Source organism: Ailuropoda melanoleuca, chromosome 8, assembly GCF_002007445.2.
Source record: "Ailuropoda melanoleuca isolate Jingjing chromosome 8, ASM200744v2, whole genome shotgun sequence".
Taxonomy (NCBI): domain Eukaryota; kingdom Metazoa; phylum Chordata; class Mammalia; order Carnivora; family Ursidae; genus Ailuropoda; species Ailuropoda melanoleuca.
Genome location: NC_048225.1, coordinates 24,909,325 through 24,922,297, shown reverse-complemented (window position 1 = coordinate 24,922,297; position 12,973 = coordinate 24,909,325). Strand labels below are relative to the sequence as shown.

Sequence of the window (12,973 nt, the reverse complement as noted above, 5' to 3'; positions counted from 1 at the left end):
TCATCAAGGGATGACCGAGGGGACAAATGAGAAGGGAAAGAAAGCCCAGAGTGAAATCCTCCACCCACTCACCACACTGAGGCAATCGATCCCACAGAAGCTAGAGTCTCAAGAAACCCACGAGAGGCTCCGGTTCCCATGATCATACCACTTCAGCATTTCCCAGGCTTGTCAGGTCATGAAAAATCATAAAAGAATAAAAAAAGCAAACACAGTGCTTGCCCGGCATCCAGATTCCCAAGCCCCTCTCCCCGGAGATTCTGATGTGGGAGGTCAGGGGCAGGGCCCTGGGATCTGAAAGTTTAACAAGATCCCCAGGTTATTCTTAGGAACCTGACAGTTCAAGAAAGGCCGCCTGCCATTTCCCAGAGGCTGCCTGCCTGGCTCACCCACTTGCCATTGCTGTGAGAGGGGCCCGCGAGGTTGAGTTTCACCCGCCCGATTTTTCACCACCTGCGTGCAAGGAACCTGCTCTACGGGCCGGGCTTTGCTTCTCGCCCAGGGACCCTCCCACAAGAGGGTCCCAGAACAGGCGATCAGCATCACCCCAAAGTCCCTGAGGCTGCGACCCGAGCTCCTCAGAGAGGCGCACTCCCAGCCAAAGCCGGCTCAGCGGTGGCGGACTCCCTAAACCTTTCCACTTTTTGGTGCCCAGCCCTCTCACCCTCGCCCTTTGACCCCGTCCCTTTCCTCAGCTGCCCCACCAGAAGCAGCTTCTGGGAAATGGGTGAGGCTTCAGAGCCTCAAGGAGGATCCAGAATTACCTGTGCATCTGTGACCCCAAGCCATGTAGGGGAGCAAAAAGCTGACCCACAGCCCACAGTTTCTACTGAAGGAAGTAAACCACAACTCTGTCCACCTGGTCAGAGCAAGAAGGAAAGTCCCCGGGGCCTGACTCAGCCACTGTGGGCACTCTGTCTGCACAGAAACTCAGCAGTCTTCTCACAGCCAGTATCTGGCTGCTGCAAGCGTCACACTGTGTCCCCTTCCCAGCTCCCTGCACGGCCCAGACCCTGCCCACTCAGCCGCAGGCCCAGGACCACACACCCCTGCAGCAAGACCCCGTAAGGGAACAGAAAACAGACTGAGAGCAGGTCCACCAGATCCAAATCCCTTCTTTCCTTTTCAAGGGGTTGGGTTGGATATCACGTGGATGAGGGGTCAGGCCTGAGAACTCTGAGCCACAGGGGCAAATATGTCTCACTGTGCCTCAGTTTTCCCCTCTAAAAAGTGGGTTAATAACCCCTTACAGCCTCCTAAGTAGAGGTGTTGTAAAACATAATTAGTTGATTCCTGCTAATGACAGAGGCCTCCCTACTATCGCCCTTCGATTCTCATTTCTCCACCCACAGTCCATCCATCTGCCTAAAGCGAACAAGGCCCATTCCTCCCTCTGGTCTGGTCAAACACCTGGAGTTCAAGTTCAAAACATTACAATGAAATAAACAAAACAACCGTGCAGCCTCAAAGGTAGCCCGTGTCCCCTGCCCTCTTGTCACCCTGATCAAAAGCACCAGGAAGGCCTCATGCTCCTGTCCGAGCTCCCATCCCTCCCCTCCTCTCCTCTGACTAAGGTAGGGACTGGCCTGGGGAAGAGAAGAGAGCCCTTCTAGGGACCTCTGCACCCTCTCAGCCTAAAGGGAACTCACCTAGCAAAGACATCAAGTCTGCCATCAACTTACATTCTAGGCTTCCATCTACACGTCAAGTTTCCTGTCATTTCCAAAACATTTTTTAAAACATTAAAATCCATTTCAGGGGCGCCTGGGTGGCTCAATCCATTGAGCAGCTGCCTCTTGATTTCGGCTCAGTTCATGATTGGGGGGGGGGTCCTGGGATGGAGCCCGCATCCGCCTCTGTACTCACCAGGGAGTCCACTTGGAGATTCCCTTTCCCTCTCCCTCTGCCCCTTCCTCCCCCTCTCCAGTAAATAAATAAGTCTTTTTAAAAATCCATTTTGAATGCAATTTTTTGCAGAGCCTCAAAATAATAAAATAATAAACAGACTGGCTCAAGTAGCCTCAGGACCCAGAGGGCATCCAGACTACTCCTTGAACACTGCCCTGAAGGTCTGTGACAGGTTTCCAAGCCACGGAGTTAGACGACACCTAACCAAAGGCCTTCCTGGGCAGCAATAAGAAAGAGGCCAAAACCCACGGAGGCTCTGGGGATGCCCTGATGGTTACCAGGGCTCTCACCCCCATCGTCCACGTGCCTCACAGCTCTGGGAGGGAGGAAAAGGCCACCACAAACATATGCATGATTTCTGTGCATCTTTGTGCCATGTTAGGCATTTTAAATACAGATTATCTTTCATTCCTACAACTGGGTTTCATTTCCAGATGAGGAAATGCTTAGTAAAGGATAGGTAACCCCAGAGAGCTAAAAAGTGGCAGGGCGGAATTCCTGATCCCAAGGGGTGGACACCCTGCTGCCTTTCAAGGGGGTCAACTATCACCCCTTCTCCCCCAGTGTACAGACAAGCACACTGGAGTGCACAGAGGAACTGCCTTAAAGAACACTATAAAACTCTACCTATGACAAAACCGGTTTCTGGGGCCCAAGCGGTGAGAGGGCTTGCCCAACACTATATATGCATTTCCACCCCTCCAACACTGGTCTAGGAGTGCTGACTCCCCCCACCTCTGACCTTGCCCCTCAACCAGGAGGTCCCCACACCTGTAAGGAGCTGGGAAGCTGCTCCCATCCTGCCCACTTAGAATGGCTCTGCTCTCCTCACCACCTACCAAACTCACCTGCCCTTGGAAACACAGCCCAAGGCTCTGCCCCTCCAGGAAACTTGCATAGAACACCTTCACCACAGTACTTTCTCTTGGAACCTCACCTCCCTTATGATCTGTACCACCCCTTGGCATCAGTCATACCCTATTGCCATGCTAAGACCAGGCAGTCCTAGGGGGTCAGGGTACCGCCGTTTCTTCTTCATACTGCTTCTCTCCCCAACCCCCTCCATGACCTCCGCCAGAGGTAGCTCTTGATTGGGTGGTTGATTGATTGAGGGACCTCTCTTTCCGCTCTTGGGGAGCCTACCCATGGCAAGCTGGGAATCTCCCAGGTACCAGGGCCCAGGAGAGTTTCCAGACTCATATCCCCAAGGTACCTTCATCTACCTGGAAGGGGAGAGAATAGTCAGTCCACACCCCAGGGTTCTGTTGACAGCCTCCCAAGCTCTCTGTTGTCAGCCTTGGCCTGGCCACCTGCTTTGGGCAGCCCCACCTAAGTGTGGACTCTCCCAGCCTCTTCCTCTCCTTGTCTTCAATTAAACGTTCCCCCCAGGACTCAGTCACTTTTCTAATTGAACCTGAGAATTCCCCCTCTGCTTCCAGATCAGGTGGGAGAGAACTCCACCAGCAGCCCCTGCCCTACCCCTGGCTCTTCATCCTCCTCGTCTGCCTGGGCCGTGTCCTTATTCTCCTGAGATCGTCTTCCAGCCGCGGCGGCTCTCACCCCTCCGGCCCCTGAGTCCCCAGATTCAGGAAGCAAATGGCGTCTGCCAGCAGCAGCACAACCAGAGATTACACCCGAAATGAAACAAGAAAGCCGAGAGGTGAGGGCAGCGCCATGATTCTTTTCCTGGACTTTTCGCTGAACCCACATCCCTATTTCACAGGCTGGTGCTTTTTTCATTTACTGCATTTTTTATTGAGAGAACTAGGTTCACGTGCTTCGATAAGAAATAACACAAGGAGAGATCCCTTGTACACTCTGCCCAGTTTCCCCCAACGGTAACTTTTGTAAAACTGTATTATAATACCATAACACTGATATAATCCAGTGATGGAGGTTTCTCATTCTACTCGTATTCATTGGTGTGTGTGTATTAAGTTCCACGTAATTGATCATAGGCGTAGGTCCTGCGGCCGCCGCCCTTCTGTAGCCACGCCCCCTCCTCTCTGCCCCCTCCCCGCAGCTCCATCCTCCCATTCTAAAATCGTCCATTCAAAAATATTCTATAAATGAATCATCCAGCATATAATCTTTTAAGATTGCTGGCTTCTTTCACTCCGCAGAATTCCCTGGAGAATCATTTGAGTCATCGTAGGCGCCAGGAGCTCGTGCCTTTTAGCGCTGAGTAGTATTCCACGCAGGCATCGCGGTCTAACAGCTTTTCCGTGCACCCTTTTTAACAGCTACCTCGGCGGACCCAGGGATCTGCAGGGATCTGCAGAAGTTAGTGGGAAAGTCTAACAGCTTTTCCGTGCACCCTTTTTAACAGCTGCCTCGGTGGACCCAGGGATCTGCAGGGATCTGCAGAAGTTAGTGGGATAGCCCCAAGCCCACCCGCTTCCTGGAACCGACTAATCTAGTCCCAAAGGCTCTGCTCAGGCACGTTTATAGAGTAATAAACCGAAGGGTCATTGTGAGTGAGAGACCTGGATAAGCAAACAAGAAAGCATGGCCCTGAAGGGAAGGCGCCTGGAGGCCCAAGTCCACACTCGGGAGCCAGAATCCCTGTGGTGCAAGCAGAAGGACAGGAAAGAGGTGAAGACTGCAAAGTGTGTGCTTGGAATCACATTCCTAGAGCTGGGATGGACTGTAGACACGGTCTCATCTCCTCCGGTCCTTCCCCCGGCCATCCTTTGGAAAGGGGTTGGGAGGGGATAGTATTTTCCTTTCTTGCCAATCTTAGGAAGCTCTCTGGTCACACCAATGTGACCAGCATCACAATAACCGCTGTATGTTAGTCGTGCAATAGGACCAGCCAGAGAGCTCCCGCCCTGGACAGCGCCTGAAAGACTCCAAGTTGGCAGTCAAGCTCTGAGTCCGCCGCTGATCTGGCTAAACACGTTCCAATCAATGATTCAAACGATGTGTTTTCTAAACCTCTGGCGGTCTCCAACCTCACAGGTAACAATATTCCCAGGAAGACACGGTGCCCAGAATTCAACAGCATAATTCAAACATGGGACCAGTGCGGTCTCCACAGGGGCTGTTTGTCAATTACCTCCCCTATTTCGATGGCTCTATTTCCATTAATCGTCCAGTAACACATTCCATTAGCACATCCAAATAATAAAAATAAATAATAATAAACGAAGGGTAGGTAATACCGTGAAAAACTCTAAGATACAATGTTAAATGGAAAAAAAAAAAAGTCAAAGATATGTAGGCACTTGCCATCCCTCTAAACTCAACTCTGGTGTCTCCTCTGAGAGGTGCCCAAGGAGGGCCCCTCCTCCTCTGTTTTAGTCAGGTAACTTCCCAAGGGTTTGCTAGTACCCCAAGTACCCCCCAGTCCCAGCCTCTCACTGTCTCAAGGTCAACCACCTGCTCTTTAAGGAAAGGAGAAATGGGCTGTCTTGTTCCACAATCCCAGATGGGTTAACACAGTTAAATGTTTGACCCAGGGGCGCCTGAGTGGCTCTGCCTTTCGGCTCAGGTCATGATCCCGGGGTCCTGGGATTCAGCCCTGCGTAGGGCTCCCTGCTCAGCAGGGAGTCTGCTTCTCCCTCTCCCTCTGCCACCCCTTCCCCCACCCCTTCCTCTTTCTCTCAAATAAATAAATACATAAAATTTTTTAAATAAATAAATAAATAAGAATGTTTGACGCATTAATTGATTACAACCATGGCTCTAGCTACAGAATAGGAATTACATTATGATTCCGTTTTGGGCAGAATACATGTCACATATATATAAACATGCACTTAGGTACTAGTCCGTGCATAAAAGACTGGGAGAGGGGCGTCTGGTTGGTTCAGTCAGTTAAGCGTCTGCCTTAGGATCAGCTCATGATCAAGCCCAGAATCAGGCCCCCTGTCTGCCTGTCCCTCTCCTTCTGCCCTTCCGCCTGCTCATGCTCTCGCTCTGCCTCTCTCTCTCAAATAAATAAATAAATAAAATCTTTGGGCGGGGGGGAAGACTGTGGGAAAATATAACCCAAACTATTTATAGGGGTTATAAAACCCAGGGGAAAGAATTTCAGAGGAATTTCACTTTCTACTTTGCATATTTCTATATTGCTTGATACAAACAAACAAAAAACAAACAAACAAAAACCTTCCTAACTTTTGTATTCAGAAAAAAAGCAACTTTTTTCTTTTAGAAAAATGCATAGGCAATACCAAATTATTAAAATGCCTTTCTAGGGCACTTTCCCTCATTTTCTCAATTCTTTTTATTTATCTGAGTTATCCAAATTTCCTTTAAATATGTATATATTCGTCTTTTTAATAATAATTTTAAAGGGTATAACCAAATTAAAAAAATGGGGAAGGGGAATTTCCTTTACATTTTAGGGAGCCACAGAACGCGCCTGGCTTTTATGGAGCTTGCCATTGACTCAAAATATTGGCTCTACCGTGGTGCCCTGCTCGCTTTTCCTCACTCTCCTCCTCACATCCCAACCGTGGGAGGGAGGTGGTTTTAGTTTCCACAGTTAGGGTGGTGCACGAAAGCACAGCATTTACTCCAAACACAGGTGGACACAATTCCTGACACCCCGCCATGCAGTCTGTCCAGGTCCTTCTGACTCAGAATTAAGTCATCCGAGGTATTGGCCGTTCCCTCCCAGGAGGCTGTCATCTACCAAGCTGATAAGCAAATGCTCCAGTACTCCATCAGAATTGTTAGTAAACAAGAAACGGCCCAGAACCCAGGAAGGAGGCAGGAGCAGCCCCCAGGCCATGGCACAGAGTGACATGGTCTGTGAATGGACCCCCTTAGGCACAGTCGGACTCGAATCCACCAGACTTCACTGTCTTTCATACCTGGGGCCTCCATCAGGCCAAGCAGATAGAAGACCAGTACAGCAATTCCGCAGGACAAAAACTGTCTCCACCATAAGGAACTTGATAAACATATGCATATGGAAGGCAGGTAAGGGGGCATGAAAAATATAAACAACCCGATTTGTTGGCTTGGGTAGGTGAATCTTTGCTTTTTTCATTTCGAAACTGCCTTTATGATCATAATCATGTGTATTAATAAATAAAGCTACATTTTGTTCAAAGCCTTGTTGAAATCACTTCTCCAGCCTGTCTCCTGGTCTACCAGATGAGTAACCTCATCAAAAGGGGAAACCAGACGAGTTTGGTGTGAAAGGTTTTTGTGGACTTGTGTTGGCGCCTGGCGTTCGCCACTCTCTGTTTAATGACGTGTTCCAGTATTTTGCTGGGGATACGCATCAATCACCATCATCTTTGGAATACAACTGTATAATGGCTTTGCGGTTAAGATCTAGGCTTTGAAGTCAACACAGCTCTTGGTTTGAACCCTGGTATACCTCTAATTGCCTTTGGGCCATTATGCAAATCTTTTGAGCCTCAGTATTCTCATCTGTAAACTGGGCTTTTTTCCCCTTAGAGTTGCTGCGAGAAGAGAGAGATATAATGAACTGAAATACACATATTGAGTGATGGGTAGAAATGGTTGTAATCATACTCTGCTCTACTTTCCACTAACGTCACCATCTTAGAGAAACAAAGGATCCGAGATTTTGACCAGTCTGCCAACTGTCCCAAGGAAACTAAAGATTCTGTTGCTAAACCTGGACAGAATAAGCAAATTCCGAAAATATGAGATTCCAAGACAGAACTTTTAGTAGAGACCTGCTTCTGGAAAAGTTCTTAACAAAGAAAAAGGGGCAATTACTGTCTGAGAACTCTGAACAAACCCCAAGTATTTTCTCACCACCGCCAGCCTGAGTGAGAATTCCCAGAGAAGCCCAGAAGTTCCCATTCCCATGTACAAAATTATGGTAAGCCCCCAGCATCTCAGAAACATCCTAAGAAGAGAAATCCAGTTTCTACCCAAGCAAACTAATTCTTACCCTTAGTAACACATTCAGTCCCGAGCGCACCGTCTGACACTAGCAGGCCAAGGAGAGCACAGCAGAGCCAGACTACCTGGCTTCAAATTCCAATCCCACTGCTGTTTCACTCTGTGACCTTAGGCAAGTGACTTAGCCTCTCTGTGCTCCACTTTCCTCACCTATGAAGGGGTAATGAGAATACTAAGAGACATAATACATGGCATATGCTCACCAAATGCTAGCAATGACGTAAACACTCCAGCAGCATAAGTACAATGTCAGAAGCAACATCTTTAGGCCCCGGGCTGAGGGGGTCGGTCACACTCTCTTCTTCAAAGAACAGACTTTCTCTCTTAGAAGAGACAAGCCAACAGTCTGGGCAGCACCAGAGGCCAGAGAAGGAACTGACGCCAGGGGAACTCCAGCACCACAGCGGCCACCAGCCACAGCCACGGCCACAGTGCTGGCAGCCACGCCCCCTGGGGCCGCAGCATGAGAAGCCCAGGTGGGGGAGGCTGTGATGATGCAGGGCCGCCACCAACAAACAAGCCGGCTCTGGGCAGACCCCCCCACACACACACCCCCACTGTGGATGGTCCCATGGGTTTAGACGCCCCAGGCTTCTGATCTGGGCAGCTACGAAGCTAGCATTGTCTTCTCTTCCTCAGTTTCCCCATCTCCTAAATGAAGCCAGAAGGTCCAGGTCTTCCCAGGACCAAGGTGCAAGGAGGTCCCCTGCCGTAGGCAGGCTCCCCGTTCATTCACAGAAGCCGGGAGGCGGGTCCCCACCTAAAGAACCATTCCAATTTCCCACTGCCCACCCTCCCTGCTCTCCCTTCACCCCCTGCACACACTGTCCCGGCACAGGGGCCTCTGAGAGAGCTCGGCACGCGCTCAAGAGAACCCAGAAAGAAGGAAGTTGTTTCAAAGTTTTGTGTTGTATGGGAGGGGGGAGGAAGAAGGGAAGGAGGAGGCAGTTACAGTGGTCGTGGGCTCACATTTCCTTCCCGTAGAAGGATCTTTCCCATAGACGCTCCAATAAAGGGTGCTCTCATTTCCCAAAACTCCTCAGAGAGAGGCCTGTGTTCGACAGGGCAGCCGGCACTTCTGGGAGGCCAGTGCCTCAGTGCCAGCCCGAGTTCTTGGCCTCTACGCATGCCTACTGATACACATCACCTTCCTGATGGCCTGGACACCAGTCTCCAGGCCTTTTCCAGCCCAGAAATCCAACAGGTGTGACGCGTACACCGTGCTGTAACTTACAAAGAGCTGTGATGTAAAGTATCCCTTTCTATCCTTGCAACAAATCTATCACACACGTCATCCCCATTTTATAGTCACAGAAACTGAGGCTTAGAGACATTAGGTAACATCTCTGAGATCACCTGCCAGGAAAGTGGAGACACCGGGTCTTGGCTCCCTGTTGGCCACTCCGGCCACCGCATCCTAGATGACCACATGCCCCCATTCCCCTACCCTGACCCTTCGAGCCCGAGGTGGATGCCTCCTAAGCAGCCCCTGGGCTTCTCTGGAATCTAGTACTTCCCATACACACAGAACTTAATTCCCTGTCCTCCACACTATACTCGGTGTTCCCTGCAGGCAGGGGTCTCTGACCGGGTCTTTCTCAGGGTTACTGTCCAGTACCTGGCACGTGCTCAGTAGTGGGTAGCTAATACATATTTGTTCCATGGATGAGTGAATGTGTGACCAGTTCACAAAGAGATGACTCCCCGCATAGCCAGAGCTGGACAGCCCAGCCCCCACACCTGACTTCCCAATCCTGGTCTCCATATACCTAGTTCTGAGTCCTACATAGCACACTCCTGACTTGAGAAGGCACCAATGGTTGTCAAAGCACGTTTATAGCTCCAGCAGATATTCAACGAGGGCCCAGACACTCCGTGAGGCAGGCTTCTCAGTTCTCATAGCTGGCCGTAATAATTGGCATTTGTACACCTACTATCATGGAGGGAGTGTTCACACAATCCCCAGACACGATGTGTACATCAGGGCCCTGGGGACAGTAGGGAACACTCAGGTGGCCACTTTCTGCTCGATGGGAACAGCTTGGGGCGGGGCAAGGCCCACAGTCATCGGCCTTGGGAAGGATGCAGCCATATACAAGAACCTCCAGACAGAACCTTTCGCCACCCGTGCAGGAATGGAAGTAGCCAGAACATGGAACTCAAAAGCAAGAGTCCTCCTGTGGGGCTCAGTATGACCCAGCCAGGCTCTGCGGACACACAGGGCAAAACCAGGGGCAGAAGGTGCACCTCCTGGTCAGGGAACAGGTCAAGGCTGAGGCTGCAGACCCTGACTGCAAACACTGCAAGGTGATCCAGGGAATGAGATTTCTGCTAAGGCCTGGGATGGGAAGGAACAGCTGAAGACTTCCTGGAGAAATGGAAACGCACTTTGGGCATAGTCGGCTACTTTCTTCAGGACACACTGCAGCACATCTAATTTTTGCACATGTCTCTAAGCATGGCTCTCAAGACTGTGATTTCCTTAAGGGAAGCCATTACATCTTATTTGTCTTTGAGAACCTCCCTCCAAGAATCCCTGGCCTGGGATTAGGTACAGAGTTGGTTCAATGGAGCTTGGCAGGAAAAATGACAGAGTGGTCCATGTGAAGGAAAATCGCAGAATCAGAGGTGGAGGGGAGAACCCGATGGAAGAGAGAACGTGTGAGCTTCACAGAAGATAAGAAAACCAGCAGGGACCACGGGGAAAAATAAGCAAGGGCTTGCAGGTGACAAGAGAAAGCTGGCTGTCATGGTGGCTCGGAGAGGAGTGCGGAGATGAGCCCGGCCTGCCCCCCCCCCCCCGGTCAAGAGGGAGTGTGGCTAGAGGGGCAGCACAGACAAGACTGTGAATCCCAGAAAGGGAAGTTGAGGGGGGAAAAAACAGCCCTGAAATAACAAATATCAAACAGCAGGCCCTCTGCTAAGCAGGCAGGAGGCTAGAGCCCCAGCAGGCAATTATCAGGGATTCATAAACATGGCAGTTACAAGAAGGGAAAATAAAAGGCACACATCGGGGTGAACCGGCCTCAAGCAGGGAGGCTCGGCAGGAACCCAGTCCCAAGCCTCCAGGCTGGCTGCCCTGTTTGTGCTTTCTTCCACACAGGAAGTGAAATGTGGCGAAAACAAGAGCAGCCCAGCCTTGGTGGCTATTTGGGGTCTGGCTAACCACAGTAGCCCCAGGATCTGGTCTTCTGCAAACTCCCTAAGTCACCAGGCCACTTGCAGAAAAGGAATTGATTTCAGAGAGCTACAAAATTTGGCCTACCGTGGAGCAATGGCCACGATGTGGGGCAGCAGGTGTTCCTGGACCAGGGCATGAGAGAAAGTGAGAGCCGGTGGTGCAGAGCCCCCCATCACTTGCAGAGGGGAACGCTCCCTCCCCAAACAGCCCCTGCCTCTCAGCGCCCACTCAGAGTCAGCTGTGAGCTGGAGTTCACTGGTATTTTGGGAAACCCAGGGTCCCAGCTGGACAGAGGTAGAGGCCTGGTTGCTAGTCCCACCTGGGTGCCACCCGTGGGTGTGTCCTTCAGTAAAAGAACAACCCATTCCCAACTCTTTGCATTAAGGTTTAACGTCCTTCAGATCTTTCAAGAGGTCTCTCATTGTTTTGTCTGTCAAACAAGAGCTGCCAGCTTTGGGATCTTCCAAAAGGATCAAGACACATGTTTTCACATCCCTTCCCAGAGACTCACCTTCCCAAAGGGCTCCATCCCCTCTTCGCGAAGCCCAGGCAAGCCCAACCCTGGAGTCCTTAGCACCTTGGCACCATCTTAGCTCTGGTCTCCCAGTTGCCCTCTACAAAGGTCGCCTAATGCCTTCTGACCGGGAAGGAAAAAAGCAAACTCCCGCAGAGGCCAAGGATGGCTCTGGCTTCAAAGCCCCCTGGGAACCTCCCTTCATCGGCCCAAACCACCCCACTCCGTGCCTCCACCCCTGGTTCTTTTCAGACGTGCACTAACAGCGCGGAGTTAATGGAGGGGCCGAGATGGAGCCCTTTTTTCAGGTCGGGGAAAGGACTGAGCGGCCGGGAAGGCCGGGGGAGAGATTCGGCGTCTCCAAGGACCTTAGGGTTGCCGCCTCCACCGTGGCCGGCTGGCGCGCGCGGCAGGGCTGGTACCAGAGGTCCGCCAGTCACCGGCAGAACAGGAAATTCCACCTGTCGGGCCGGCCAGCGCCCGGGCCACAAATGGGCAATGGAGCGGTTCCCTTTGCCAAGACAAAGCGCGGCGCGGCAGCGCCCGGGGCCCTCGGCGCCCGCTCGCATTGCCCAGCTCCTGGCCACTCCGGGCGGCTTCCCGGGCCCCGACGACGCGCGCCAAGCGCGCGCCCCTCTCCCACCTCAGGCCGCGAGCTGTACTTGAGTCCCGCGCGTAGGTCCTTGGAGCCCCCTCCGTCCTTGCGGGCCCGATTGCTCTTCATGGTCCCGGTGGCCGGTCGCGAGTCTCAGAGGCGTGGTCCCCGCGGGTGGCTGGCTCCCATCGCCGTCGGGGCGCGGGGGACGCAGAGAACGCGGGGCACTCGGGGGCGCACGGGGGCGCGGAGCGCGCGGGCGGCGCGGGGCCGCGGGGNGCTCTCGCCCTCACTCTTCCTGTCCCGGGCAGGTAGTTTCAGGGTGTGGCCTCCTCGGGGCCCGCCCCGCCGCCCAGCCGCCTCGCCCGCTCTCCCTTCCCAGGTCAGCCGCCCCCTCGCCCCGCTCCCGCCCCGCGCAGTGCCCCGCGCGGCCTCCTCCCCTCGGGGAAAAGGGAAACAGCAGGCCACGGCCAGGAAGGTGAGGGACAAGTAAGGCTCGGCGACCTGCGTGGTGGTGGCCATTAGCATTAACTGTGCCCCGCCCGTAATGGGCCCAAGGTGAGTACCTAACAGCAACAGAAGTGAATCCACCGCTCTCTGCTGGGAGACAACCCTTCCATCCGCCTCCTTGATGCCCGCCATGGTTTCAATCCCACCCGCTAGCATCTGCAGTCTCTCCATCTTGCTACACGACTAGGTCTCAATTATAACCCCTCCAAACCCAAACAAAAACCAGAACTGTGCTCCTTGACCCAGCCTCCCCCTCCAGCCACTGCCCTCCTTCCTCGTGCTGCTGCCTCTTCCCCTCTGCTACGACCTTACTGGGGTCTGTGTCCCGCTCTCCCTGGCTGGGTGATCAGAGACTCAGTTTCTCCACCAA

At 52.4% G+C, this 12,973-nt stretch overlaps 1 protein-coding gene across 1 annotated transcript in view; it reads right to left on the bottom strand.

The window, feature by feature from the left end:
- The window catches only part of ST14 (ST14 transmembrane serine protease matriptase), a 42,868-nt gene extending 30,503 nt beyond the window's left edge, over positions 1 to 12,365 (bottom strand). Inside the window, exon 1 of the mRNA XM_034666086.1 lies at positions 12,142 to 12,365. Coding sequence (XP_034521977.1) covers positions 12,142 to 12,222 — 81 coding nt within the window. The 5' untranslated portion in view covers positions 12,223 to 12,365. The remainder of the gene's footprint in view (positions 1 to 12,141) is intronic.
- Positions 12,366 to 12,973: the final 608 nt, after the last annotated feature.